We start from the raw sequence: 26,639 nt of genomic DNA on the forward strand, positions 1-26,639 counted from the left end.
TTACCAGAGTTGGCAGCGGCTGGAGGGGTTCAGGAGGGCCCCCTGGGGACAGCGGAAGTGTCTGGTGAAGGCTGGACTGTCACTTAGGGGCCCGTGGACTCGAAGGGTAGGAGGGCTGTGAATGTCCTGAGGATCCTGGGTGCTGGGGTCCCTACACATCACCTGGGGAGAAAAAGAGGTCCACACGGGGTGAGGAGAACAGCAGAGCCTCAGATCAGCAGGACGCAGCAGACCTGGTGACCAGGTGATGACAAGGGAGCAGACAAAGAGAAAAGCGGGGACAGCAGTGCTCCAAGGGCCTCGGGGAGAAAGAAGATATTTGCCATTTGTAGGTCATTTAATCCGGCAGCAGGTATCTGGTGAGGGTGGAACTGTGTCATGATAACATCTAAAAGTGCCCTAGAGGCAGGTCTGTTGTGAGAACTCTGTGGGGGTCTTCAAGTGTCCTGGGGGACTGGGGACAGTGTCTTTTGAGGGAATACATGGCACTGGGCGGGGGGGGGGTATGTCAAGTGGGGACCCCACCTAGGGGCGGGGTCTCCAAGGAGGAATATGATCAGTGGATAGTCTGTTAAGACTCTTTTGGAAGGGGTCAGTATTTCTAGAAGAAATGAGAGAAGACAAAAGTTGGTCTCATCTCAAGGAGGAATTTAGGAATTTTTTTTTTTCCTCTTTTTTTTTGAAGGGAGTGCTAGACTCGGTAGAAGAATTTATAGTAGGATGAAGGATGGTCCCCTGGGCACATGTGTGAAAGGGCGACAGTGTGGATTTGTGCAGCAGAGGGTTGGGGACACTGGGGAGAGATGTTTCAGGCAGGAGAGATTCTCTGAGCAATAACAGGAGGGTATTTATCTGACGTGGATTAAGCCCTGGTGGGAGATGGTGGCGGCTTACCTGGGCATAGCTTCGGAAGAAGAGTTGCCGGGGGCTGAGGTCTAGGTTGGGCAGGATGGTTTCCCCACGGAACAGTACTAGCCTCTTTTTGTATGCCTGGATATGGGGGTGGGATGGAGAGTTGCCCTTAGGCTCCAGACCCGTAGCCAACTGGAAGTCTGATGCCCTATATACAATATCCAAAGCCAGCTCCTGATCCTTCCCAAGTTCAGCCCTGACACACTAATCTGAACCAGGAGAAGACATCTTTGCTGTAAGATCTATGGATAGCCTCGAAAAGAGGGCTTGTGGAGTGGGGGTGGGGAGTCCTCAAGTTGCCAGCTGTTCAGTAGGGATGTGAAGGGCAGAAAGCTTTGCCATGTTTGCATGAGGGATGGTGGAAGGAAACACTAGCGACAGGCTGTCTATTCTACTGGTAAAACTAGATCCCAGCCCTTGGGATGTGTTACCTTCAGTGCGATGGCCAGTGCCCCCGCGTCTGCAGCATCCTCCAGGAGCGTGTGGGAGACATCAAAGGAGGTTCCCTTGGGTGATGGTAAGGCAGCATAGAGGCGTTCCAGGCACAGCAACGCCTTCTGCAGGGCACGGGTGTCACAGGCTGGACAGCCCCCGGGGAGTACTGTTGAAAATGGGGCACGAGGAGGAAACTGTGAGGAGTGATGCCGGGGTGAAGACGTGGGGCTTCTGCAAACCACGCTGGCTCCTGGGAGAGCTGCAAAAGCTCCAGGACACACCCACCTGGAGCCCTGGCACAGCCTCCCTGCCTCCTCTGGGCCAACTTTGGGGACCTCACCTGCCTTCCTTTTGGCCCCACCTGCCAGTCCTCCCAGTGGCCCGCTGCTACTCACAGAGCTGGTCAAAGATGTGCAACAGCTCACGGGCCATAATGCTGCCAGCAGCGCCGAAGTTCACAGCTCTAGGGAGACAAGGGCTCATCTGACTCTCAGAGTCCTTCCAAGGTTTGGCCCCAGTTCTCCAACCACAAGTCCTGTCCATCATTCATCATAACACTGGTCCATGACTCTCAGGAGACTTCCTGCCCACCTCAGAGAATGGCCCATACCTGGGATAGCCAGGGTGGAAAAATGGGGGTTGAAGGAGTCCGGCTGGGAAGACCATCACGTGGTCAGGTATTGAATAGGAAGCCTTGAGGTCCCAGGGGAGCACCTGCCACCTGCGGGAAGAGCACACCCAAACTCCAGCTCCATCATTTACCCAACGTCCTTCCTGAAGGACTGCTGCTGCTCCCTCGAACCTCTGTGTCTTTCCTGGGAATTGTGGACAGCTGTCTCTGGGATGTGGTGTCTGTGTCTCCCTGGCTCTCATACCTGTGACTGGAGAAAGGCTGCAAGAACCCCTGGATGACTCTGGCTTGGCGGGAGCGGACGCAGCTCAGGAAGGTCTGGAGGAAGCTGGGTCCAAGTTGCACCTGGGAGGAGCCAGGACATGACTCAAATACATGGAGACAAATGCAGGCGCACACTGATACACCCTGACGTGGCTGTCTGAACCAGACAGATAAGCCCTGACTCAGAGACATCCCCACAACAGTGGAAAGCTGGCGCCAGGACACCACCGTGTGTTACTGCAAACCAGCTTCACGTATATCAGCACACACACACACACACTCAAGCAAATCACACAAATGCATGGGTGTGAGAGTGCACACAGACTCACCATTACCTGAAAAAGTTCTGTTCTTCTGCTGGCAAAACCTACTGTGTGGCTGTGTATGCTAAGTCGCTTCAGTCGTGTCTGACTCTTTGCGACCCCACAGACTATATAACCCACCAGGCTCCTCTGTCCATGGGATTCTCCAGGCAAGAATACTGGAGTGGGTTGCCACACCCTCCTCCAGGGGATCTTCCACACCCAGAGATCAAACCCGTGTCTCTTATGTCTCCTGCATTGGTAGGAAGGTTCTTTACCACTGAGCCACCAGGGAAGCCCCATTGTGTGGCTGCTCGCCCATCAAGCCCAGTCAGCACCAGGGCAGGGAAGGGGTGGGTTAGGGTCAACCAGGGAAAATGACTGTCTGCTACTCAGATAGCGCAGAGGATGAGGAAGCTGAGGATTAGAAAGGGCCTGGCAAGGGCGAGGACTCACATCGTCGTATTCCTGTCTGGCCGGGTCTGGCTTCAGGGCCCACTCAGAGGGCCCCATCTTCACCTGCAGTTGGGTAAGCTGGGAAGAGACATGAAGGTAGAGGACTCTAGTGACCTCACGTCTATCATAAGGACTTTCTCCTGCTCACTGCCCTGTCCCCTCCTCTGGTAGTGTCACCAGGATGTCCGTGGGGCACGTTGGTGGTTACACTTGCCTCGTGCCCTGAGCACCCTTTCCCAGTCACTGTGCTGTCCTGATCCCACCTCTGCTGACTCCCACTACACATCCCCATGCTGTCTCCTCCTGGCCTTACCCTGTCCTGGGCCTCTGCCCGGGTCTCTCTATCCATCCAGGGAACTGTATGAAGGTGAGAGATGAAGGTATCCTTGATGGTACTGAATAATTCCATGGCCTGCAGGCAGGAGGGCGCAGGGAGAAGAAAACAGGATCAGGATCAGTCTTAGTCCTGGGTCCTGCCCGCCAGCCCTTCAGGAAGGGGCCTTGGCCCTGAGGAGCTGCCCGGGGGAGGAAGACCTCAGAAAGAGGAAGTGGTATCTGCTAGGTGAGCAAAAACTCAGGGCACAGAGAGCTGTGGTGATGGAAAGGCAGTACCAAGCACAGAACAGGAAGGTGGGGATGGGTGACTCCTAACAGCTGACGGGGGAGATAGTTCCTGTCTGAGGGGAGACCTCAGCCTGCAGGGGAGACACCATCCTCTTGGCCAGGCAATCCATTCAGAAAGCTGGGGGAGGAAGAGGACCACCATCCCCTTCTCTGCTCTCTGCCCTCCTCAGCCATCTTCCTGAAGGCCTGCATTTCCTCTCCCCATCTTCCCAGCTTCGTCCGCTTCCCAACAAGCTAAAGCCGTCCCAGCCATGCACCCTGACTGTGGAGTTATCACTTTCTCCACCGTCTACCATCCTGTGTATTTCCTTTCTAGATGGAGGAAAATAGATGACAGCATCGGCAACCTGAGTTCAAACCTTGACTCCACTATTTGGGGTAGCTGTGTGGTCTTGGGCAAATCACTTCACCCCTCTGTGATACCAGGAATTAAAGCAGTGCCTGCAAATTGCTTGCAAGAGGACCACGCACATGGTAGCCTCTGCAAGGCATTCAGGAGTTACCATGGGTACTTCTTACAGTGATAGCATGCCATTCTTACATCGTTTCACAAGTTGTTCAAAAATCATAGACAGATAAGGAGTAGGCTTAGAGGTCACGGAGTTCAGTTTTCTCATTTTATGGTTGAAGAAACACATGAGCAGTAAAGCCGGGTGGCTTGTTCAGGTTGGTATGTGCCGCGCAGACTCTGTGTCTCAGAGCTAAACCATGCAGACTCTAGGGGTTCCGCATGTCCCTCTCTGGATTCTCTAACTGCCTGGTTCTCTGACCACGGAAACCATCAAGAAGGGCAAAGTCGAGAAGATGGGTTGGGTGGGAAGGGGTGGGAGGACGTCGGCTGAAGAGGAGCTCTCACGTACAGCACTATGGGTGCTGGGTCTGAAAGTCTCCTGGATGAACAAGGTGGCCAGTGTGGGCTCGAAGAAAGCTTCTGTCTTCTCCACGCACGTCATCCAGCGAGGGTGGACCGGCTGCAGAGACAAAGCTGGAATGAGCGGCTCCTGTCAAGGGTTCTTCCTCATCCACTTTTCCAGGCCAGTCTTGCCTAGACCCTCTCTCCCAGGGGACGTTCTCTTTTCTGGACTCTCTGGGTCTGTCTCCCTTTGGTCTATAAACCCTTTTGGTGACACACATGGGGAGTTTGCTTCTTAGCACAAAGGGGCTCAGAACTTCTCCAGCATTAGTCATGAGCCTGGGCTGGGCAAACTAACCTTGTTTACTGCCTAATGAATTTGAAAGCAAGGCCTCTGGGAAGCATCCTTCTGGATAACTAAAGGGCTCCTGGGAAGGACAGGACTAGATTCAACCCTAGTAGCTCAGACGGTAAAGCATCGGCCTGCAATGAAGAAGTCCCCTGGCTTGATCCTTGGGTCAGGAAGATCCCCTGGAGAAGGAAATGGCAACTCACTCCAGTATTCTTGCCTGGAGAATTTCATGGACAAAGGAGCCTGGTAGGTTACAGTCCATGGGGTCGCAACGAGTCAGATGCGACTGAGCGGCTAATACACTCACACAGAGCCAACCCTCTGACTTTGGCAGGTCTGCTTGCCACCTCGTCCCTGCCTACCACACACCCCTCCCACCATGTGCATGGCTCAGGGATCCCAGTGAAGACACCCCTCCTCCCAAGCTTCTTTACCTAAACTAGGAATTGAAGAAGGAAATTTTTCCCTGCCTCCTGCCTTCCTCCCCCACTCTGCAAATGGTAAGACCTTCTCTTATAAAGAAGAAAGTTATCAGAGCAAAATTGAGTTTTAGATACCATATTGCTTGGTAGGAGAAGAGGAAAAAAGAAAAGAGGAAATATATGCAATTCGGAGAGCTAAGGAGCTTTCTGCCAAATCAGGGTAAAGAATATAGGATGAGGGGCTTCCCTGGTGGTCCAGTGATTAAGAATCTCTGCCTTGCAATGCAGGGGATGGGCACGTGGGGTTTGATTCCTGGTTGAGGAACTAAAAGTCCACATGTCACAGAGCAATGAAGTCCATACCACAAATACCGAGCCCAATTGCTCTGGAGCCCACACCGTAACTAGAGAGTCCAAATGCCACAACTAGAGATCCCACATCATGCAATGAAGATCCCGTGCGCTGCAACTAAGATCTGACACAGTCAACTAAGTAAAACAAAATACATATTTTTTTAAAAAAAGAATATAGGATGAGATGATGGACACCTTCAAAGGTGGAGAAACAGATAGATAAGAACTCAAAGAGGACTTTGGCAATCAGGGTGGTTTTAAACAGCAGGGTGGAAAGAATAATGAACAAGAGAGAGATGCTGGTGTGGATGGCGTTGCAGAAATGACACAGGGCAGGTGAGAGACAAATTCAAGGAAGCGAGAGTAGGGAAAGCTGAGTGGGAACTTAGGAAAAACATATTAATATGCTAATTAGGGTCGAGTGGGATGAAGTCACTAGACTTCATTCCTGTTACTTCTTTACCCCCCGGGGCCTCCTGGCAGGAAAGTGACATAGGCTGCTACCCTACATTCTGGTCCTAAGGTTGGAGATTGCTTACGGGGCTTCCAATGGAAGAGGAAAGAGAAAGCAAAGCCACTACTGCTGTTGTTGAAGACACTCCTGGGCCTGCCTATTAGAATGGTTACCTTTTTGGAGGTTGCTCCAGACCCAGTTGCCCACGTCTCTGTGTTCCTGTCTGCCCCCTCGCCATGAGGTCTATTAAGGACCTTCTCCTGGTGAGTAGGGACTCAGAAACTTTTGATATTGTATTAGTTGATGCTCTGAAGCTCACAAACATGAAAAACAAATAGAAAGGCCCATGGGTCTGACAGCAATGCCGGGGACAGGGGCAGACTCTGCTTTGGCTTCATCTCCTGCAGCCTCCTGAGGACAAGCTCAGTTCTGAGACTGCTTCTCAGCAGACAGCTGAAGGCGATGGAGGGCTGCACCCAAGACAGCAGCGAGCACATGAGCCTTGAGCTTGATAATGTGGATCTGCCTGCCCTGTCTGCCCCTCCTGCTTCTTAAGTTGTTTCCTGATCCCTTTTGCCGATACTTGCCTTTAGCAGCCTTTGTCAGCTCCATGCCACAGCCCATAGCCTGGGCCATGGTAGACCCTGACTTGGTTCCTGAAGCATATGGAGACCACCTTGGACCACTCACTGCTGTCCTTGTGCCACTCTGCGACTCTTCTGGTCACAACTGTGCTGAGTCGTATGTTCTATATGCAGAAAAGTAACTTCCAGGATCTATAAATGAATGTTAAGTCTCAGGGGTGGAGGTTGACAGGTTATGTATTCATCTGCTGGGGGTTATCAGTATCTGAGTTGTCTCTCGAGACATGAGATGATAGACTATACCATATTAGTCATAGAGAAAGAAAAAAAATCACTGTTAAAATATAAAGGATGAAAGAAATACTTAAAATCCAAGATAATGAGGCTCAATAGATCAAGAAACAGAGAAAAAAATTGTAGGGATGTGAGTAGGGAAATGGATTGGGAGTTCGGGATTAGCAGATGAAAACTACTATATAGAGAGTGTATAAACAAGGTCCTACTGTATAGCATAGGGAACTATATTCAACATCTTGTGATAAGCCATAATGGAAAAGGATATGAAAAACAATATGTGTGTATGTATATGTATATATATATATATATATATGCACACAGAGCTGCTTGGGGGAACAGGGGAAATACTACCCAGAACGTGCTCTATAAATTTTATATATATATATAAAACTAAATCACTTTGCTGTACAGCAGAAATTAACAAACACTCTAAATCAACTCTACTTGAATAAAAAAAATTTAAAAAAAAGAAAGAAAAATATTTGCAGATAGAACCTTTGAACCATGAGTAATGACAAACATGACAGAAATCAAGAAAAACTCCAAGAGTCTGGAGGGAAGTGGATTTCTGTGCAATTTTCAGTAAGGGGAAAGTAGATTTTAGAGATTACAGGTGAGCCAGGAATCCTTAATGCGCATTTTGAAACACAATTCTAGAATGAATCATTAAACCGATTATTTTTGAACACCTGGAAAATAATGTGTAACTTCTGGGGCCCCTGGTGGCTTCACTGGTGACTCAGACAGTAAAGAATCTACTGGCAATGCAGGAGACCCAGGTTCAATCCCTGGATCTGGAAGATTACCTCGAAAAGGAAATGGCAACCCGCTTCAGTATTCAGGACACGACTGAGTGACTAACACTCTAAGGGCCAGTGTAGGATAACTGGGGATGAATAATGTCAAAATTATTTTCAAATGTCATCATTTTTAGGGGTAATCAACAAGGACCTGAGGGCTTCCCAGGTGGCTTAGTAGTAAAGAATCTGCCTGGCAATGCAGGAGTCACAGGAGATATGGATTCAACCCATGGGTTTGATCCATGGGTTGGGAAGATTCCCTGGAAGAGGAAATGGCAACTCACTCTAGTGTCTTTGCCTGGAGAATCCCGTGGACAGAGGAGCCTGGCGGGCCACAGTCCACAGGGTTGCAAAGAATCGGACACGATTGAGCAGCTGAGCAACAAGAACCTACTGTATAGAACAGGAAAGTGTGAACAGTGCTATGTGGCAGCCTGGATGGGAGGAGGGGTTTGGGGAGAATGGATACATGTGTATCTATGGCTGAGTCCCTTCACTGTTCACCCGGAACTATCACAGCATTGTTAATCAGCTATCACAGCATTGTTAATCAGCTATAGTTCAAAATAAAACAGTTTTTAAAAGTAATGTGACTATATGAATAAATATATATTTTAGCACTAAAAATAAATGTCATCATTTTTAAAGGGTCACTAAATTAGAATGAACAGTAGATCAAGAGTCACAAACTCAAATAGGAGCTGTGAGGTACCATAAATAACAGAAGCAGCCCAACATCAGAACCCCAGGACCAGAAGGGGTGATGGCAACCCCATATCCAGGCCTACTGGCTGCATCCCTGAGTTCCAGTCATTTGTTGCCCTGGGAGGAGGCTAACTCAGCACTCACGTTGAAAACAACAACCAAAAGGGCTGGAACTCTCTTTGTGTGTCAGCGCCTAATTTTTGAAAGTCAGCCATTCATGAAAAGTTTGTAAAAATCTTTAGAGTCCAATGAAACACACCCATGAGCCAGATTCATCCTCCAGGATCACAGTGGTTCTCCCTCTGCATAGACAATTCAGCATTTACTAAATGTGAATTACTATAATAACTTACACCCTCGCACTTCAATTACACAAGCTGTATGTAGGAGCCTAATGCCTGTTCCGCCTAGCTCACAGAGCTGCTTGGGATAACAGGGGAAATACCACACAGAACGCGCTCTGAAAACTCTCAAGTTCTACTCCATTCTGTTAGTGCTATCTTGATTTCAAGATACCATCTGGTACAACCATAAGTTATGTCCTTGTGAAATCGATGGAAAAATCCATGTTAAATAACAGTGTTGTTTGAGTGGATTCTGAACTGGCTGACCCAGAAGGGAATGCCAGTGATTACTGTCTCCAATTTAGTACGAGCTTCCCTGACTGCCCCACTGAACATTGTAACATGTCCACCCTGGGTATCTCTCTCCCTCTTTCCTTTTTTTATTTTTTCATAACACTTAATACCATCCCCTGGTGGCTAAAATGGTAAAGAATCTGTGTGCAATGCAGGAGACCTGAGTTTGAACCTTGAGTCGGGATACCTTGGAGAAGGGAATGGCTATCCTCTCCAGTATTCTTGCCTGGAGAATTTCATGTATGGAGGAGCCCAGAGGGCAAGTCTAAAGGGTCACAAAGAATGGGACGTGACCGAGCGACTAACACTTTCACTTTTTTTCCAATACCATCCAATGTATTTTATTTAGTTTATAGTCTTTCTGTCTCCATTAGAATAGAAGCATCTGAGGACAGAGATTTATATCTATTTTGTTCATGAAGAATCTGAAGAGTCTAGAGAAGTGTCTGGCATATAATAGGGACTCAATTAATATTTGTTGCATAAATGGATTACTGCCTACACTGGTCTTCAATAACCTGAATCAATACTCTTTCCTCTGCAGAATCTTACCAGTAATCTAGATGCAGACTCAGTAAATAAAACCACAAATGACTCAAGGCAGAAATCACAGATCACTGAAACAAGGGCTAAAATCCCCTGAGTAAACACACATGTTGGCGTGACTGTAAATAGTTTACCCTTAACAGACACAAATGTGAAGTTCTGCTTTTAATTTCCCAAACTCAGCTTCTCGAGTTTAATAAGAGAAAAACTTGGCTTAACAGCCATTTTCACTGACTACATATACCCAAAATTAATAAACAAAATATGGTCAGATGAGACCTGACAGTCCTTTTGAATAAGAGCATTACAAATTGGAATTCATTCAGAAGAACATGGTGAGACATCTGTAATTCATGACCATCAGATAGAAATACACATTTTGGTCCAATTAAGGCCAAAAGCTCCGTGGTGTCTTTGACTCCACTCCCCCTCTCACACCAAACATCCATCAGGAGACTGCTGCTTACCTACAGAATATGTTCTTTTAAAACATAAAACAGATAAATCCTTCTACAGGCCCCTGTTACATGAAGAGAAAAACCCAAGACCTTACAGTGACTGACCAGGGCCTGGTATAATCCCCTCCTGGGTCGCACAGAGTCGGACATGACTGAAGCGACTTAGCAGCAGCAGCAGCCCTCTCTGATTTCCTCCTCCCTCCATTACCTCCACCCCCCCTCCCCTACAATGCTTAGTCTCTTCAGTCGTGTCTGACTCTTTGCGACCCCATGAACTGTAACCTTCCAGGTTCCTCTGTCCATGGGATTCTCCAGGCAAGAATACTGGAGTGGGTTGCCATGCCCTCCTCCAGGGGATCTTTCTGACCTAGGGATTGAACCCATGTCTTCTGTATTGCAGGCAGATTCTTTACCCAACTGAGCCACCCAGGAAGCACTGATTTCCTCCCTATTCTTACTCTCTTTGCTCTCTCTGCTTCAGTTGCACTGATTTCCAGGCTGATTCTCAAACCCCTAGGCAAGCAGGACAGCCTTCCAGCAAGCCCTGTCACCTCTTCTCAGCCAGAGCCACCAAGAGGGTCCCTCACACTGCACCAAGCCTCAACTAGGCTTCCCTTGTCGCAATGAGATGACATTCTTTCCTTTCCCAGAAAACCCTTTCCTCTCCCTAGACACTGCTTCCTTACGGCCTACCTCCTGCTCAGCTATCTCACTGACCATTTAAACCCTGATCTCTCCATCTTGGAAATTCAGAGAGCATCTAAACAAGGCCTTTCTTAGAACACAGCTACACCCATTCATTTACTGAGCATATGATTGGTCTTATGTTAGAAGGACAGAGATGAATGGTTGCAACACAGCTCACATAGACCACTAAGCCAAAAAAATGTACTATCTTGATCTTTATAGAAAGAATTTGCCAAAGCATTTTTTGTTACCACCCACTATTTCTCAACCCTGCAGTTTGTTGTTAAAAATGTGACCTCACAGGTCAGGTAGACCTGTTTTGGAGTCTGTTTCTTCACTTATGAGGTGTTTGGTCTTGGGAAAGTTACTTGTCCTTTTGAGGACCTCAGAGCATTTCTGAGAGTAGTAAATAAAATAAGCACTGCCTGATATAGAGTAACTACTCAACATATTTCAGCTATTATTATTATGCATCATATTTGGTACCATTCCAGACCAGGGAAGGGGCTTCATCAAGTCACAGAACTATCTGTTGGTAGAGTCTGACTCAGCTTTTAAGTCCAAGGACAATTACACATCCTAAAAGCTTCCCTGGTGGCTCAGTGGTAAAGAGTTCACCTGTTGAATGCAGGTGATATGGGCTCCATCCCTGGGTCAGAAAGATCCCTTGGAGAAGGGAATGGCAACCCACTCCAGCATTCTTACATTGGAAATCCCATAGGCAGAGGAGCCTGGTGGGCTACAGTCCATGCTGTCACAAAAGAGTCGGACATGACTTAGTAACTAACCAACAGCAAATGCGGAGAGATAAGGATTATAAAATATATATATAAAGGATATATGTGTGTATAAAGGGTGATGACTTTAGAAATTTGTAAGCTTTCTAAATTTTTTAAATGTGAATGTCAACGTTGGCATTCTTACACCCTTCCAAAAGTACTACCAGGCCTCTGGAATTTACATGAACTTGTTTGTTGCCAGGGATTTTCTAGCAACCCCAACTACAAGGGCTTGGGGCTCTGTCTCATCTGAGTCAAGAGAAAGACTGGGCAGAAGGCTCTTGGGGACTACCCACCTGAGAGAATATCCTAGGGAATTTTTTTTTTGTTTTGTGTTTTGTGGGGTTTTTTGTTTGTTGCAAAGATTAAGCACACAGGTGCTGAAGCCAGAGTTCAAATCCTAGCTCTAATAACCTAGCAGCTATACCACCTTGAATGAGATCCTTAACTTTTGGGTCTCAGTTTACCTACCAATAAAACAGGGATGGCATGGTCTGCCCTCCTCGTGGAACTGCTGTGAGGATCAAATCAACTCCTACATTTAAAGGGCTTAGAAAAACGCTTAGCACAGTTTAAAGTCTCCATAGGCAATAACTACATTCCAGTCCCTGTGTTTACAATTCCCTTCTTCAAGTTCTATAGATAGTTCAGATTTGCCAAAGCCACAAATTCCTCCAAGGCAGAGAAATGATCCACAAATTACTAAAAAAAGAAACCCAGTGATGAACAAGACTGCCCTGAAGCGTCACAGAGGCTGGAGGGCATCTAATGTTCTAGATGCTTCCGCTTACACTGGGATGTGTCCACCTAGGATTTCAAAGTTCACAGTCCTGAGTACGGTCAGAGTGGACTTTGGTTAGTGGAGCACGTTTGGTACACAGCTCTGTGCTCTGATATATCAGAATCGGCACCACGAAGCCCACAGTGCAGCCAACAGACCCCAGGGATATGAAGGATGAGCTTTTGATGAAGCACATCTGGACACGGAACACTGGAATCACCTGGACAGATCGAAGGCTCCTGCCCACCACACCGCGTCTCACTCTAGGGAACCTCCTGCCCGTCACACTGCGTCTCACTCTAAGGAACCCTTTATGTCCAGCTCCTCAAGTCACAGTGCTCAGGATAACCCAGCAAATAGTTTAGGGGTCATGACAAAGGAAAAGCAGTTCTTGAGCAGCTTGGAGTTTTCTATCTAGATTTTAATACTCAGCAAAAAGGCCCTGGAGGTAGCCAGACATGTGCCCAAGGGTCCGTTCCCTGGCGTCCCAGCTCTCAGTGTAAGCGCTGAGGGCTTCTGCTGGAGGCCCAGATGTTGGGGGACATCTAGTTCCCACGCCCCTTCCTGAGGGAGCTGTGTCCACATGTGTCCCCCCAGATGGCAGATGCTCCGTTAGCGCCCCACTTGGGAGAATTCCTCCCCTGCTCTCCTCACCATGGGTGGGCGTCCTGTCAGTTCCCCCACTTTCTGGTTCAGCGATCTGTGTGCCTCTTGGAACTGACTGTCCAGGGCTGGAGAAAGTGTCTTCACCAGCCCGAAGATCACGTGGCTTTGCAGAAAGTCCCTGTGGAGAGAAAAGAGACCAACGATATACCCCCAGGCTCTGGGAAAGCCACCAGAAAACCCTCCCTCTGTATGTGTGTGTCGCCCAGTTGTGCCCGACTCTTTGTGACCCCCATGGACTGCAGCCCACCAGGCTCCTCTGTCCATGGGATTTTCCAGGCAAGGATACAGGAGTGGGTTGCCATTTCCTTCTCCAGGGGATCTTCCCGATCCAGGGATTGAACTTGGGTCTCCTGCACTGCAAGCAGATTCTTTACCATTTGAGCTATGAGGGAAACCTTATTTATAGAGAATAACTGCTCGACATGTGAACACGTCAAGAAGAGCTTTTCTTTTTTTCTTGTTTGCCCTAATTTAAAAACACTTCATTGCAAAAAAAATTCCAAAATGATTGGGATAGTAACATCAAAGCTCACAGCTCACAGATTACTTTAACCATTAAAATAATACTGAAAAAGGGTGAGATATCATGAGAATCACCCAAATGTAACTCAGAGACATGAAGCGAGAAAATGCTATTGGAAAAATGGTGCCCCCAGACTCGCTTGACACAGGGTTGCCACAAACCTTTAATTTGTTTAAAAAAAAAAAAAAAAAGCAAAAGCAGTATCTACAAAGTGAAATACAGCAAAGCAAAATTAGATGAGCTCTGCCTGTAATACGTTATCAACCATAGTCGCCATATTACATTGGATTGGCCAGAAGGTTTGTTCAGGTTTTTCCATGGGTTGTTGTTCAGTTGCTCAGCCGTGTCAAACTCTTTGTGACGCCATGGACTGCAGCACACCAGGCTTCCCTGTCCATCACTATCTCCCAGAGTTTGCTCAAAGTCATGTCCACTGAATGAATGATGCCATCCAACCATCTCATCCTCTGTCGCCCCCTTCTCCTCCTGCCCTCAATCTTTCCCATAATATCTTATAGGAAAACCAGAACAAACTTTTTGATCTACCCAATACACTTGAACTGTGGTGTTGGAGAAGACTCTTGAGAGTCCCTTGGACTGCAAGGAGATCCAACCAGTCCATTCTGAAGGAGATCAGCACTGGGATTTCTTTGGAAGGAATGATGCTAAAGCTGAAACTCCTGTACTTTGACCACCTCATGCGAAGAGTTGACTCATTGGAAAAGACTCTGATGCTGGGAGGGATTGGGGGCAGGAGGAAAAGGGGACGACAGAGGATGAGATGGCTGGATGGCATCACTGACTCGATGGACGTGAGTTTGAGTAAACTCTGGGAGTTGGTGATGGACAGGGAGGCCTGGTGTGCTGCAATTCATGGGGTCGCAGAGAGTCAGACACGACTGAGCGACTGAAGTGAACTGAATACACTGGATCTTGAGAGTGTTCATCTTATAACTGAAAGTTGGCACCCTTTCACCAACCTTTCTCTATTTCTCCACCTTTCAGCCTCTGGCAACCACTGTTCAAAACTTGTGTCTGTTTTAAAAAGAGTTTTTCTATCCTGGTGGTTCAGATGATTAAGAATTCACCTGTAATGCAGGAGACCTGGGTTTGATCCCTGGGTCAGGAAGATCCTCTGGAGCAGGAAATGGCTACCCACCCCAGTATTCTTGCCTGGAGAATCCCATGGACAGAGGAGCTGGTGGGCTACAGTCCATGGGGTCACAAAGAGTTAGACATGACTGAATGACTAGCACTAACACTTGCTTGCTGTGGTTTGGTTTGGCGGTGGAGAATGACGGAAGAAAGAACCAAATGAAGAGGGAGACCTCTGAAGTCACAGTGGGGAGAAGGCTGGAGTTCAATTTAACAAAGCAGATTCAAATACTTCCACAACCAAGACAACTCAGCTCCTCTTAAGAGGCATCTTCTAAGAACACCAAAGCTGGGACCCAGGGCTTTTCTCTGCCCTGCTGGCAACTTCCTCACTGGGTTTGACTTTTATCCTTACAGACCTGTTCGCACCCACGTGAATGATTGTTTGCTTCCCTCTGAAGGAGCTTCTAGATGTTGTTGCCACTGAGTTACTATGAAGAAGGGCTTTGAGTCCAAGGTCCCAGGAGGAAGCCACTGTATCCAAGGGGTGGCCACACAGTCTCAGGGCCAGGAGTGAGCCCAACACGGAGCCTCACCCTGCCTCTCCTGACCTTCAGGGTCCATCAAGACCTTCCTGATCTTTCCCACAAGGAGCCCAGAATCCTCGAATACAGTTGGGGAGCAGCCTTTCCCCAGATTTCCCAGCCTTCATCTCCTCCACCAACTCCTCCATGTGCCTCCTTCTCCCGCCCACACCCCTCAGGGGCTGACAAGACACAAATGCCACAACTGTCCTCTGCTCCATTCAGCACACCCTGTGTCTCGTTGGTTACCTGGATCCCTTGTTTCATGTGCGTTTTCCCTACCCATGCCCTCCAAGCCCCTCTTCCTATTTCCTCTATGCCCTCCTAGGCTGTCCATCCCACCCTCTCCCTGCCCTCACATGGCCCTGGATCGCTCCCATCTTCCTGCAAGGCCCTTACTAGCCTGCCTTCTCCAGTGTCCTGTGTCTCTGAGACCTCCAGGTCCTCAGACCTTCTTTCTATCAGCACCCCCGACGTGGGGCAAACCTGTGCTTCAACAGGTCCTTCTCAAGCAGTTGTGACATGTTTTTCAAATACTCCAGGTCATGGACTGCGACGCGATAAGAGGGGCTCAGGGACATCGGTGCGAACGTTGCTTGCAAGCAGGACAACCAGTCGATGGCAGGGGCCTCTCTCTTAAAGGAGAGAGACAGAGGTTGAGGGGGGACCAGAAAAGAGATGGGGGTTCCCCTCTCTTGGGATAGAGAGGGATTGGAAAGCGGGGTGGTTGGGGAAAGGATGGAGTCAGGAAAGTTAGGGGGTGGACTAAGAATTAAGGAAGTGAGGAGAAAGAAGACATGAAGATCAAAAAAGTTTGGGAGCAAGACCTTCATGCCCATCTTCCCCAGCCCTTGGCTCGAGGCACCTGCAACTGGTCAATCGTGATCATCTCGAAGACCTTGCCCTGGGCCTGCTGCTGCTCCCCAGGCCTCAGGAACAGGTTCAGCTGTGAGTTAATGAAGAGGGAATAGGAGGCGTCGTTTCCCACTTTGGTTGGGTCTCCTCCCAGCAAGGTTACCAGGCGATTCAGGTAATTCAGGTATTCCCGCAGGATCTGGGGGAAAGGCAACCTCAGTCACAGCCACCATTGACCCCTGCCTTTCTCCAGCGTCAGAGGTCAGGACCTTGGTCTGCGGCACCATCTTACCTGGGCATAGTTCGGCTCCTGTTTTTGCTTGAGGAGAACGTCAAGCTCTGGCTGGTCTATCTGGACACAAGAGAGGCTGAGAGAAGTGGGGAATGTGGAGGAAGGAGAGGCCAGGTGTGGGGCTATGGGGATGGACTCAGGAAACGGACTGTGGGGGGCCAAGAGGAGGAGCGGGAAAGGCAAAAAAGAGAGAGACTGGGGCTAAGGGACAAGGGGAAAAGTACCAACATGCAAATGTGCAAAGAAGGCATTTCAACTAGTTTGGGGGTGCTCAGCAAGAGAGAAGCATAATGACCCTTGTCCTGTAGGGAACTGTTGCCTATGCCAGAGCCAGGTCTAGGATAAATGGTATGAGATGCCCATATCGGGTGCAAATAGCCAGGACATGGAAGGAAGCTAAATGTCCATGGACAGAGGAATGGATAAAGAAGAAGTGGTACATATATGCAATGGAATATTACTCAGCCACGAAAAAGGAATGGAATGGGGTCATCTGTAGTGATGTAGATGGACCTAGAGTCTGTCATACAGAGTGAAGTAAATCAGAAAGAAAAAAATATATATCATCTATGAACACATATATATGGAATCTAGAAAACTGTTACAGATGAATCTGTTTTCAGGGCAGGAACAGAGATGCAGACGTAGAGAATGGACAAGTGGATACTGACGGGGTGGGGGAAGGGGAGGATGGGACATATGGAGAGACTGGCATTGACATAAATACACTACCATGCGGAACACAGATAGCTATTGGGCACCTGCTGCACACCACAGAGAGCTCACCTCATGGGATGGGGGCCGTGGGAGGGAGGCTCAAGGGGGAGGGGACATATGTATACATTCAGCTGATTCACTTTTTTGTAAAGAAATTAATGCAACATTGTGAAGCAATTATGCTCCATAAAAAAAGAGAGGTACTGAAAACTCAGTAATCAAGATCAATCATATTTTTATTGAAATTTTAAAAATCTAAATTAATGCTTTAAAAAAACCCAAAATGTAATAGTAAAATGTTGCTCATCATGCATTTCCCCATAAAATCCACAATGTATTTTTTTATCATTTTTTAAAATCATAGATATCTCCCCAAAAGTCTGCAATTGAGTTTTGATCCATTTTGGGAAGGAAAAAAAAATTTTTTTTTAATTTACAGTGAACAAAAAAGTGATATTTTGTTCATCATGGGTTTTTGCATTGATTTTGACATTTAAAAAATATTTATTGAAATACTATTTGATTAGTGAGTCTTTGGTACCCTCTTAAGTTCTGCACCCCAGGAAAATAGCCCACTCCCCTCGTGTGCTCACCCTAGTTCTGGCACTGGTGTGTCCTTATCTCTGTCCTGAAGGGTTTTTCTCCCATGTTTTTGGCTTGTCTTATCTGACTTCAATCCCCTACTTCTACCTGGAGCTATAAACTTTTCTGCTATCTTGAAAAAAGCTTTCACTTGACTCTTCTGTCACATTTCATGTCCAAACTTTAAAAAACTAAAAGTCATCTATGCGTCTACTTCAACTTCCCTCCTTCCTAACTCCATACAAGCTGAATCCATTTTCATGATTGTTTTGATGTTATGTCTAGAAAATCAAAGCAGCCAATTCTAAAGGAAATCAACCCTGCATATTTCACTGGAAGGACTAGGGCTGAAGCTGAAGCTCTAATACTCTGGCCACCTGATGGGAAGAGCCGACTCATTGGAAAAGTCCCTGATGCTGGGAAAGATTGAGGGCAGGAGAAGAAGGGGGCAACAGAAGATGAGACGGTTGGATGGCGTCATTGACTCGATGGACATGAGTTTAAGCAAACTCTGGAAGATGGGAAAGGACAGGGAAGCCTGGTGTGCTGCAGTTCATGGGGTTGCAGAGAGTCAGATGAGACTTAGGGACTGAACAACAACCAATAGAAGGTTTCCAGTGGTGTCTCCTCATTCCTTACTTTTCTGAGCTCAGAAGTCTCTGGAATCAAAGATAACTCCTTCCTCCTGAACTGGCCTCTCCCCTGTTCTTTGTGACTCAGTGGAACTGGTTTGACTCCCACTTCCTGGCCCTTCTTCCTCCTCTCTGGCCGCACCTCATTGGAGTGTCCCTCTTCAAGTCATTTTCTCCACCTGCATTTCCCCTCAGAGACCATCTAGTTTCAAGGCAACAGGAGCCACCCTCCTTCCATGCACACCAAACCAACTCTGTGGGGTCCTTTTCTAATTTCTCCACTTCTTTTATTGATATTCAGTCTGTCACCAGGTCCTCTTGAATCACCATGGACCATCACCACTAGGATGAAGTTGTCTACGTCCTCCTGGCCCCAATTTCCATTTCTGTCATAATCATCTCCATTTGGAATTAAGGTTGCTCAACTAGGTTCCTCAGCACCTACAGGCTGACCTCAAAAACCACTGACTCTACCTGGGCGTTATGTAAAACCATCACATTTGAAAAGCCTCCATAGCTCTCTCTTTCCGCTGCCCCCCGCCCCCCCTTATCATGTCAAAAGTTATCACCTCAGTCTGATGATGTAGGCTGGGAATAGTCAGGCTCAACCTCATGTCTTCAGTTTCACTTTTGCCTCCCACTGCACCCCAACCCACCCCAAATCCTCTACTCAAGAGACCAGCCTCCTCGCTGACCCACAGAGGGGTCACACTGTTCCTGGCTCCTCCCTAATCTCAGGACTTCCCTACAGCCCTTTTAAGTCCCTTTAGCTTCACTGTCACATAGGTGAATCAACCAGGCTTCAGAGCTCAGTCCAGTTCTCCCCTCCGAGCTTCTCCTTAACCATTTCAGATCTTAACTAATTTCCCAAGGCTGCACCAGTTACACTCCTCAGCACACCCTGAGAGCTGAACTTGAGAATACCTCACAAGGATTATCAGTTCTTGTATATTCATGCTCATGTAGTTTTGCAGAATTTTGGAAAGTAAGGGCCAAATATATAGCATCACACTGCATCCCACAATACCGATGCCTCCAAGGTTTTATTAACCCATTCAACAAGCATCTGGCATGGGCCTCTAGCTGCCTGGCCCTGTGCCAGGTTCTGAGGACCAGCGATGAATAAAGTGTGAGCCTGTCCTTAAGAGGCTTAGTCTTCAAAACAGGGTTCAAGGCTGAGAGCACGTGAAATGAGAGAACAGAGAGGCCCACCTCCATTGCAGCCAGGGGGAGGGGGAGGACATCCTGGAAGGGATAGTTGTCAAAACCAAAATGCAAAAAATAGGAATTTTCCAGGCTAAGTGTGCAAATTGAGGAGTGGTGTTGCATGGCAAAGGAAGCCATGTACACAAAGAACTGAGAACTATCCTTGGAGCTTTAAGTGCACAAGCTTACCTTGGGGCATAAGGAGGAGATAAGGCTGGAGGAGTTTGTAAGAGGGAGGCTTGCAAGGCTTCCTTAAGGATTAAGAACTGGATCCTGAAGACCCAGTGAGCCATTTAAGGCATTTAAACAGAGACAATAGCATAATTAGCTCTTGGTTTAAAAAGCTCCCTCTGGGGAAACTGAAAAGTAAATAAGAGAAGAGCAGTACAGGCCACAGGGGGAACGAGTCCAGTGTTCCAGCGATGATTCAGATAAGCAACAAGGAAGACCAGAAAGACGGTCTTCCCAGAACTCCCCTAATCTCACCTCAAGTCCCTGGTTCTAACATTAATGTCCCTAAAGATAACGGTGCAGTCACTCACCTAGAGCCAGACATCCTGAAATGTGAAGTCAGGTAGGCCTTAGAAAGCATTACTATCAACAAAGCTAGTGGAGATGATGGAAATCCAGCTGAGCTATTTAAAATCCTAAAAGATGAGGCCATTAAAGTGCTGCCCTCAACGTGTCAGCAAATTTGGAAAACTCAGAAGCAGCCACAGGACTGGAAAAGGTCAGTTTTCATTCCAATCCCAAAGAAGGTCAATGTCAAAGAATGTTCAAACTACTGTACAATTGCTCTTATTTCACATGATAGCTAGGTAATTCTCAAAATCCTTCAAGCTAGGCTTGAACAGTATGAGAACTGAGAACTTCCAGGTGTACAAGCTGGATTTAGAAAAGGCAGAGAAATCAGACATGAAATTTCCAACATTCGTTGGATCAATGAGAAAGCAAGAGAATTCCAGAAAAACATCTGCTTCATTGACTATGGTAAACTCTTTGACTGTGTGTATCACAATAAACTGTGGAAAATTCTCAGAGATGGGAAAACCAGATCATCTAACCTATCTCCTGAGAAACCTGTATGCAAGTCAAGAAGCAACAGTTAGAACCTTACATGGAACAACTGATTGGTTCAAAATTTGGAAAGGAATATGTCAAGGCTATATATTGTCACCCTGCTCATTTAACTTATGTGCAAAGTACATCATGCGAAATGCTGGACTGGATGAATCACAGGCTGAAATCAAGATTGCCAGGAGAAATATCAATAACCTCAGATATGCAGATGATACCACTCTAATAGCAGAAAGTGAAGAGGAACTAAAGAGCATCTTGGTGACGGTAAAGGAGGAGAGTAAAAAAGCTGGCTTAAAAATCAATATTCAATAAACTAAGATCATGGCATCTGGCCTCATCACTTCATGGGATATAGAAAGGGGAAAAGTGGAAATAGTGACTGGTTTTATTTTCTTGGGCTCTGAAATCACTGTGGACAGTGACTACAGCCACAAAATTAAAAGACACTTGCTCCTTGGAAGAAAAGCTCTGCCAAACCAAAAGGAGAGACATCACTTTGCCAAAAAAGGTCCATATAGTCAAAGCTATGGTTTTTCCAGTGGTCACGTATGGATGTGAGAGTTGGACCATAAAGAAGGCCGAATGCCGAAGAATTGACACTTTTGAATTGCAGTGCTGACGATTCTTGAGAGTCCCCTTGGACACCAAGGAGATCAATCCTGTCAATCCCAAAGAAAATCAACCCTGAATATTCATTGGAAGGATGGTGTTGAAACTGAAGCTCTGATATTTTGACCACCTGATGGGAAAAGCTGACTCACTGGAAAAGACCCTGATGGTGGGAAAGATTGAAGGCAGCAGAAGTGGATGACAGAGGATGAAATGGTTGGATGGCATCACTGACTCAATGGACATGAGTTTGAGCAAACTCCAGGAGATAGTGAAGGACAGGGAAGCTTGGCGTGCTGCAGTCCATGGGGTCTCCAAGAGTCAGACAAGACATAGCGACTGAACCATAACAACAACAAAGTTAGGTCGCTTTCCTGAATCACACATTTTTTTGGTCTAAGAACAAATTTGAGGCAGGTCTGCATTTTTGCCAGCACATCCCTCACCTGGATGACTGGCAGGTATGGAGGGGTGGGAAGAGGTTTCAAATAGGCTCTGAAGAATGGGAAGTGACCATACTGACTCATCAGAAGGCTCAGAGTTTGGTTAAAATCTAACGGAGTCCAGTTACCGAAGATCGACCAGCCGCCAAGCTGGAAGAAAAGAAACAGTGCTCAGCACAGGGATATAGTCTCTCAGAGCACATCCCTCACCACCATTGCTACATCCTGACTTCTACCCTGAGTCCCCTGCCCCTTCTAGGGCTCCAGCTTTGTCCCCCTTTTCCTACCCTCAGCCAAGGTCTTGATATGTCCACAGATCATTGCCATGTCCACCTCCCTCCCAAACTCCTAGGAAAGAGATCCATCCTCTATGGGGAATAAAAAATGGCAGCCCTGAGCACACACTGGTCTTGTGTGCTTTCTGCATCCAGAAAAGTAGATGCGCCAGTCTCACCTCCTCAATAACCTGTCTGAAGGGACTGGCCCCTGCTGCCTCAATGGCACTCATGTTCATGCAGGAGTTGTAGAATTCAAAGGCTTTCTCCTCCCCAGGGGCCAGGCGCCAGGAACCTGGGGTTTCTAGAAAGGAAGTGGGGGAGAATTAAAGGAGTGAGGCAGCTTGGAAACAAGCAGGGAAGGTGGGAGATGGAAAGGTTATAAGAAAAGAAGGGAGGATTCCCAGGGAAAAGGAGGGAAGGGGAGGAACCCAGGCATGAGGATGAGGGGAACAACTTCTTTTTTTTCTTTTTTGATCTGCTGGGCTCATGAGGTATGTAGGCTTCTTTAGTTGCCCTGTGGCATGTGGAATCTTAGTTCCCCAACAAGGGATTGAACCCACGTTTCCTGCCTTGAGAGGCAGATTCTTTACCACTGTACCACCAGGCAAGTCATGAGCTGGATCAATTTGCTGGAAGAATAAGAACATGGAGAAGACAAAGAGGAAGATAAAGGAAAGGTGAGGAAATTCCCTGGTAAGGACTCTGCATTCTCACTGCCAAGGGCCCAGGTTCAATCCTTGGTTTGGGGGGTGGGTGTGAGTAAGATAGATCTCATACTCCACAAGACGAGTGGAATGGCTACCATAAAAAAAAAGAAAAAGAAAAAAAGGAAAGTAAATGTAAGAAGGGCAATAAAGAGGAAGAGACAAGGGTGTAGGGGGAAGAGATGGAATAACTGGAGTATGGAAAAAGCAGAAGAGTAGAAACGAGAGGTAAGAGGGAGATGAACGAAGGAATTAGAAAAATTGGGGAAATCAGAGAACTTTCAAGGGATTGGAGCAGAAGAGTATGAGGAAGGGTTTGGCAAAGCCAAGAAACCAGTGCGGGCTCCCCTAGCCCAGACTCTCCCCTCTCTCTGATCCCAGGAAACAAACACACACATGACAATTACCCAAACACACACCACTGGAACCCTCCACCCTCTCCTGTCTAACCCCACTCACCCAGGCCCCCTGATATCTTTTTGTTCTATTGTGGGCCACAGAATCTGTCTGAAGGGTACATTTTCTTTTTATCTCTGTACCGTACCTGAAAGCCTGGCCCTCTGCTATGCAGGGAATACCCACCTCCACTCCTTTCCATCAAAAGAAGGAGGGCAAAGGGATACATTTATTTCTTCTAAATTCCGACTGATACTGTCAACAGGATCTCTGGGCTCCCTGATAGAGAAAATGCATCTCTTTGGTTGCACTCTCATTCCTCAGTCCTCGTCACTGTCCACCGACATCCTGGGATCACCTTCCTACTTCCTGGGTGGCCCGGGTTCCTGCCTCACAGTTCGCCTCTCGGTTCTTTTCAACAGAACCACCATCTACAGAAATCCTCCTACCTCCAGGGTTTTTAACTTGGTCCTCCCCTTCCTCCAGCATGTCTTTTGTGTCCTTCTATATTTCTTCCCTTACACACAACCAGATAAAGCCCCTCCATCACTTCTCACCCACTCTGTCACTTCTTTCCTCCCACCATCATCTCCAATCACCCATCTCTGGCACCCCAGTTTCAGCTTCCTTCCAGTTCAACTGGCACGCCATGGTCTAAGGTTTCATGGAGGACAGGAGATAACAGTGAGAGCGGGGATCTGGGGAATGATGAGAGTGAGAGGGTAACACCCACAAGAGAGCATTAGGGGACAAGAAGGATTCGAAGGCTGGAAAATGAGGGCGATGGAGAGAAAGATTAAAGTGCAATAGGTGTTGAGGAGATGCCAGTGTGGGAAGACATCGGGCACAAGGTAGAGACTGAAAATTTAAGGGAGATAACACAGATATCTGTGGATGGATGGGAAAGGTGAGGGGATAGGGACCAGGTAAAGAAATGAGGATGAGAGGGACCAGAAGAGATGGAAGAGAGGCAGGACCTGCCGTGAAATGTATGGCGATGGAGAAGCAAACTTGGCAGTTCCCTAGGAGCCAGTGGAGCATGGTACAAGCTGGCTGTTCCCCAGCCACACAGGCTTGGGAGGGACAGTCATGATCATTCCAGGCTCTGTGGCACCTACAGCAAGAGAACCTTCCATCCTGATTCCCTTACCCAGGATTCTTCGAACTCGTCGCTTGTTCTCCTCTGCAAGAGCCTGAAAAGGACTGCCAGTCATGTTGATGTTTCCACAGGCGAAGCTAAAGAAATCAGTGCAGGGGGCCACACTGGTGTTCCCAGAGGCCAAGTAGAGATCCAGGAGGTCCTGACACACGGATGTCTTGCAAGGGGCTGTGGGGTAAAGCTCAGAGCTGCGAAAGAGGAAGCGATGAGGACTCCCCGAAAGGGGCGAAGCAAAGAAGTGTCTGGTTAGGGAAAGGGACAGGGACCCTGAGGAGGAGGAAATGGTCTGACTGATGGGCAGGAGAGGGATTCACGGGGCATGAGGCTGGGAACCCAGGGCCTCCAGGGGTCAGGATGTGTGGTGGGTCTTGGGAGGATGGATGGGTGGATGGAGAGTGGGCTGTGAGGGGATCTAGGATCTCGCTTACAAGGACCACAGCCCTGGAACACATAGCCCCAAAGCAGCAGAGAAAGACCAAGGATTATACTGAAGAGCAGAAGGGTCCTTAGCACCCGCAAGGTCATTTGCCACCATCCATCCTGTGCGGTGTGCAGCTCCTCTTCTGGAGATCTCTGTGCCAAGAACCGGGAAATAAAAAACACACAATGGAGAGAATTGGGATGGGGGAGGGAGGGGGAAAGGAAGAAGAAGGAACAGCTAGTTGGTGTTGGGGCCCCGTGGTACAGAGATAATGTCCCTTATTCTTCCGAACCCAGTCTATTTTGGACCCCTGGGAGCTGGAAGGATTGTCAGAGCTCTGCCCCACTAGTTGGTGCTGGGACCCCCTGGTACAGAGATAATGTCCCTTATCCTCCCAAACCCAGCCTTCTTTGGACCCCTGGGAGCTGGAAGGGCTGTCAGAACGCTGCCCTGTGCACTTACCTCCCGTCTCCTGCGTGTCCCCGATCCACTCGCTTGCTCAGTCCACATGGCTCTCCCCACCGACTCTTTGTGTCCACCTTCCTGAACTGGATGTGGAGGAGGCAGGACAGAGAAGCTGGTTCAGGAAGGGGGTACATCACAGAGAGTTATATCAGGTCATTTTGAGACCTCCTCTTGCCCACCTAACCCCTTACCTGTGCTCCCCGCCCCCCCTCCCCGCCACACACACACATACATGTATGTTCATCCCAGGGCAGTGCTCCTAGGTGGGCTTCAGAATGAACCTCTCTTCCTGAGGTTCCCCCCCTCCTCGGTCTCCCATCACCTGCCTCTCCTCCCCAGTTCCTACTCTCCAAGTCCCACATTCCTCCTCTCTGGAGGGGGACAGAGAATGCACACACACACACACATACACACACACCAGCTGGCTCCACCTCCCACCCTAGGCATCTGACTCCCAAAGGGAATGGCCTTCTCCAGGGGACTTGCCGTCTGTCTGGCCGTCTCTCTTGCTCTCAGAATGCGTCCTGCTTCTGCTCTAGGTGCTGAGTCTGAGGACGAGGATTCAGGAAATAACCTCGCTCTGACCCCCACCCCAGTTCCTTTTTTCTAAAGAAAGGGCACATGTGCCACCCGCAGTCCCTGTCCCCACACACATGCTACTGGCCTCTGGGTGGAGCCTGTTTATCGGTCTGGAGACACCCCAGCCTCTCCTGGCTCCTTTATCTCAGCCTCTCAGGGGAGGCAAAGGGAGGCAGTCTCCATTCCCCAAGCAATCCTGCCCTGGGTGGCTCCTCTTGCCTTGCTCTATGCCTCTGCTCACAGACTTTCTTTATTTCTGGAATATTCTTTCTTCTCTCCTTTCTAATATGATGGAAACATCTTGAGCCTTTTAATTCTCAGATCAAACGTCCCCTCCCGTGGGAGGTCTTCCAGCTCCATGCCCATTCCCTCTGTTCCCAAGCATGCTTAATGGCTTCCCTGGGAGCATCACAGCCCTGCAGGTTGCAGGCAGAACAGTCCAGGAAAGAGAACAACAAGCTAGGAGACCCTAATCTGCTCATTCCTAGCTCTGTGACTGTGAATGACCACTTAAACTCTCAGGCAGGTAAGTTTCACCATTTGGAAAATGAGGAATGATATTTCCCTTTGAGTACCTCACCTGGTCTCACACCTTCCACAAAGAATGAAGTGTGGACAAAGAATGTTGCCTGTCATATTGGTAAGCAAAGGATGCTTCAGCCATCAAGCCATCAGCCACTGCAGCTGCCCCAACGGTGCATGCTGAGAGGATTCAGGACAGAGGAAAAACAGGATACCGGCCCTAGATAGTACAGTACATATCAAAGGAATAATGTCAATAAGTCCTGACGACTGCATCTTCCCATACATAGACAAGCATTAAAGTCATGAACTTGAGATGTATGGTTTTTTCTTTAATTAGCAGTAATCTTTTGATGGGCTTCCCAGGTAGCTCAGTGGTAAAGAATCCACCTGCAATGCAGGAGACCTAGTTTCGATCCCTGGGTCAGGAAGATCCACTGGAGAAAGAATGGCTACCCACTCCAGTATTCTTGTCTGGAGGATTCCATGGACAGAGG

The 26,639-nt window shown here is 47.9% G+C and overlaps 1 protein-coding gene across 1 annotated transcript; it reads right to left on the reverse strand.

The window, feature by feature from the left end:
• Positions 1–24,680, reverse strand: KEL (Kell metallo-endopeptidase (Kell blood group)). Its single transcript, XM_055589405.1, has 17 exons — positions 24,584–24,680; positions 24,147–24,323; positions 22,073–22,197; positions 21,622–21,768; positions 16,350–16,409; positions 16,068–16,256; positions 15,689–15,837; positions 12,989–13,118; positions 4,485–4,595; positions 3,314–3,412; positions 3,001–3,078; positions 2,223–2,323; positions 1,958–2,068; positions 1,743–1,810; positions 1,344–1,513; positions 895–990; positions 1–162 (listed from the first exon to the last, which is right to left on the reverse strand). The coding sequence occupies exons 1-17, from the start codon at positions 24,678–24,680 to the stop codon at positions 1–3; spliced, it is 2,070 nt and encodes a 689-aa protein (XP_055445380.1).
• Between the last annotated feature and the right edge of the window lie 1,959 nt (positions 24,681–26,639).

The sequence above is a fragment of the Bubalus kerabau genome, chromosome 8 (genome assembly GCF_029407905.1).
Source record: "Bubalus kerabau isolate K-KA32 ecotype Philippines breed swamp buffalo chromosome 8, PCC_UOA_SB_1v2, whole genome shotgun sequence".
In the NCBI taxonomy this organism is placed as follows: Eukaryota; Metazoa; Chordata; class Mammalia; order Artiodactyla; family Bovidae; genus Bubalus; species Bubalus kerabau.

Coding starts and splice junctions, on each gene's coding strand:
- KEL (XM_055589405.1), bottom strand. CDS start 24,680: ATGACCTTGCGGGTGCTAAGGACCCTTCTGCTCTTCAGTATAATCCTT. Junction 24,324..24,583: donor GTTCCAGGGCTGTGGTCCTT/GTAAGCGAGATC, acceptor TTTACCCCACAG/CCCCTTGCAAGACATCCGTG. Junction 163..894: donor TCTTCCGAAGCTATGCCCAG/GTAAGCCGCCAC, acceptor TTTTCTCCCCAG/GTGATGTGTAGGGACCCCAG.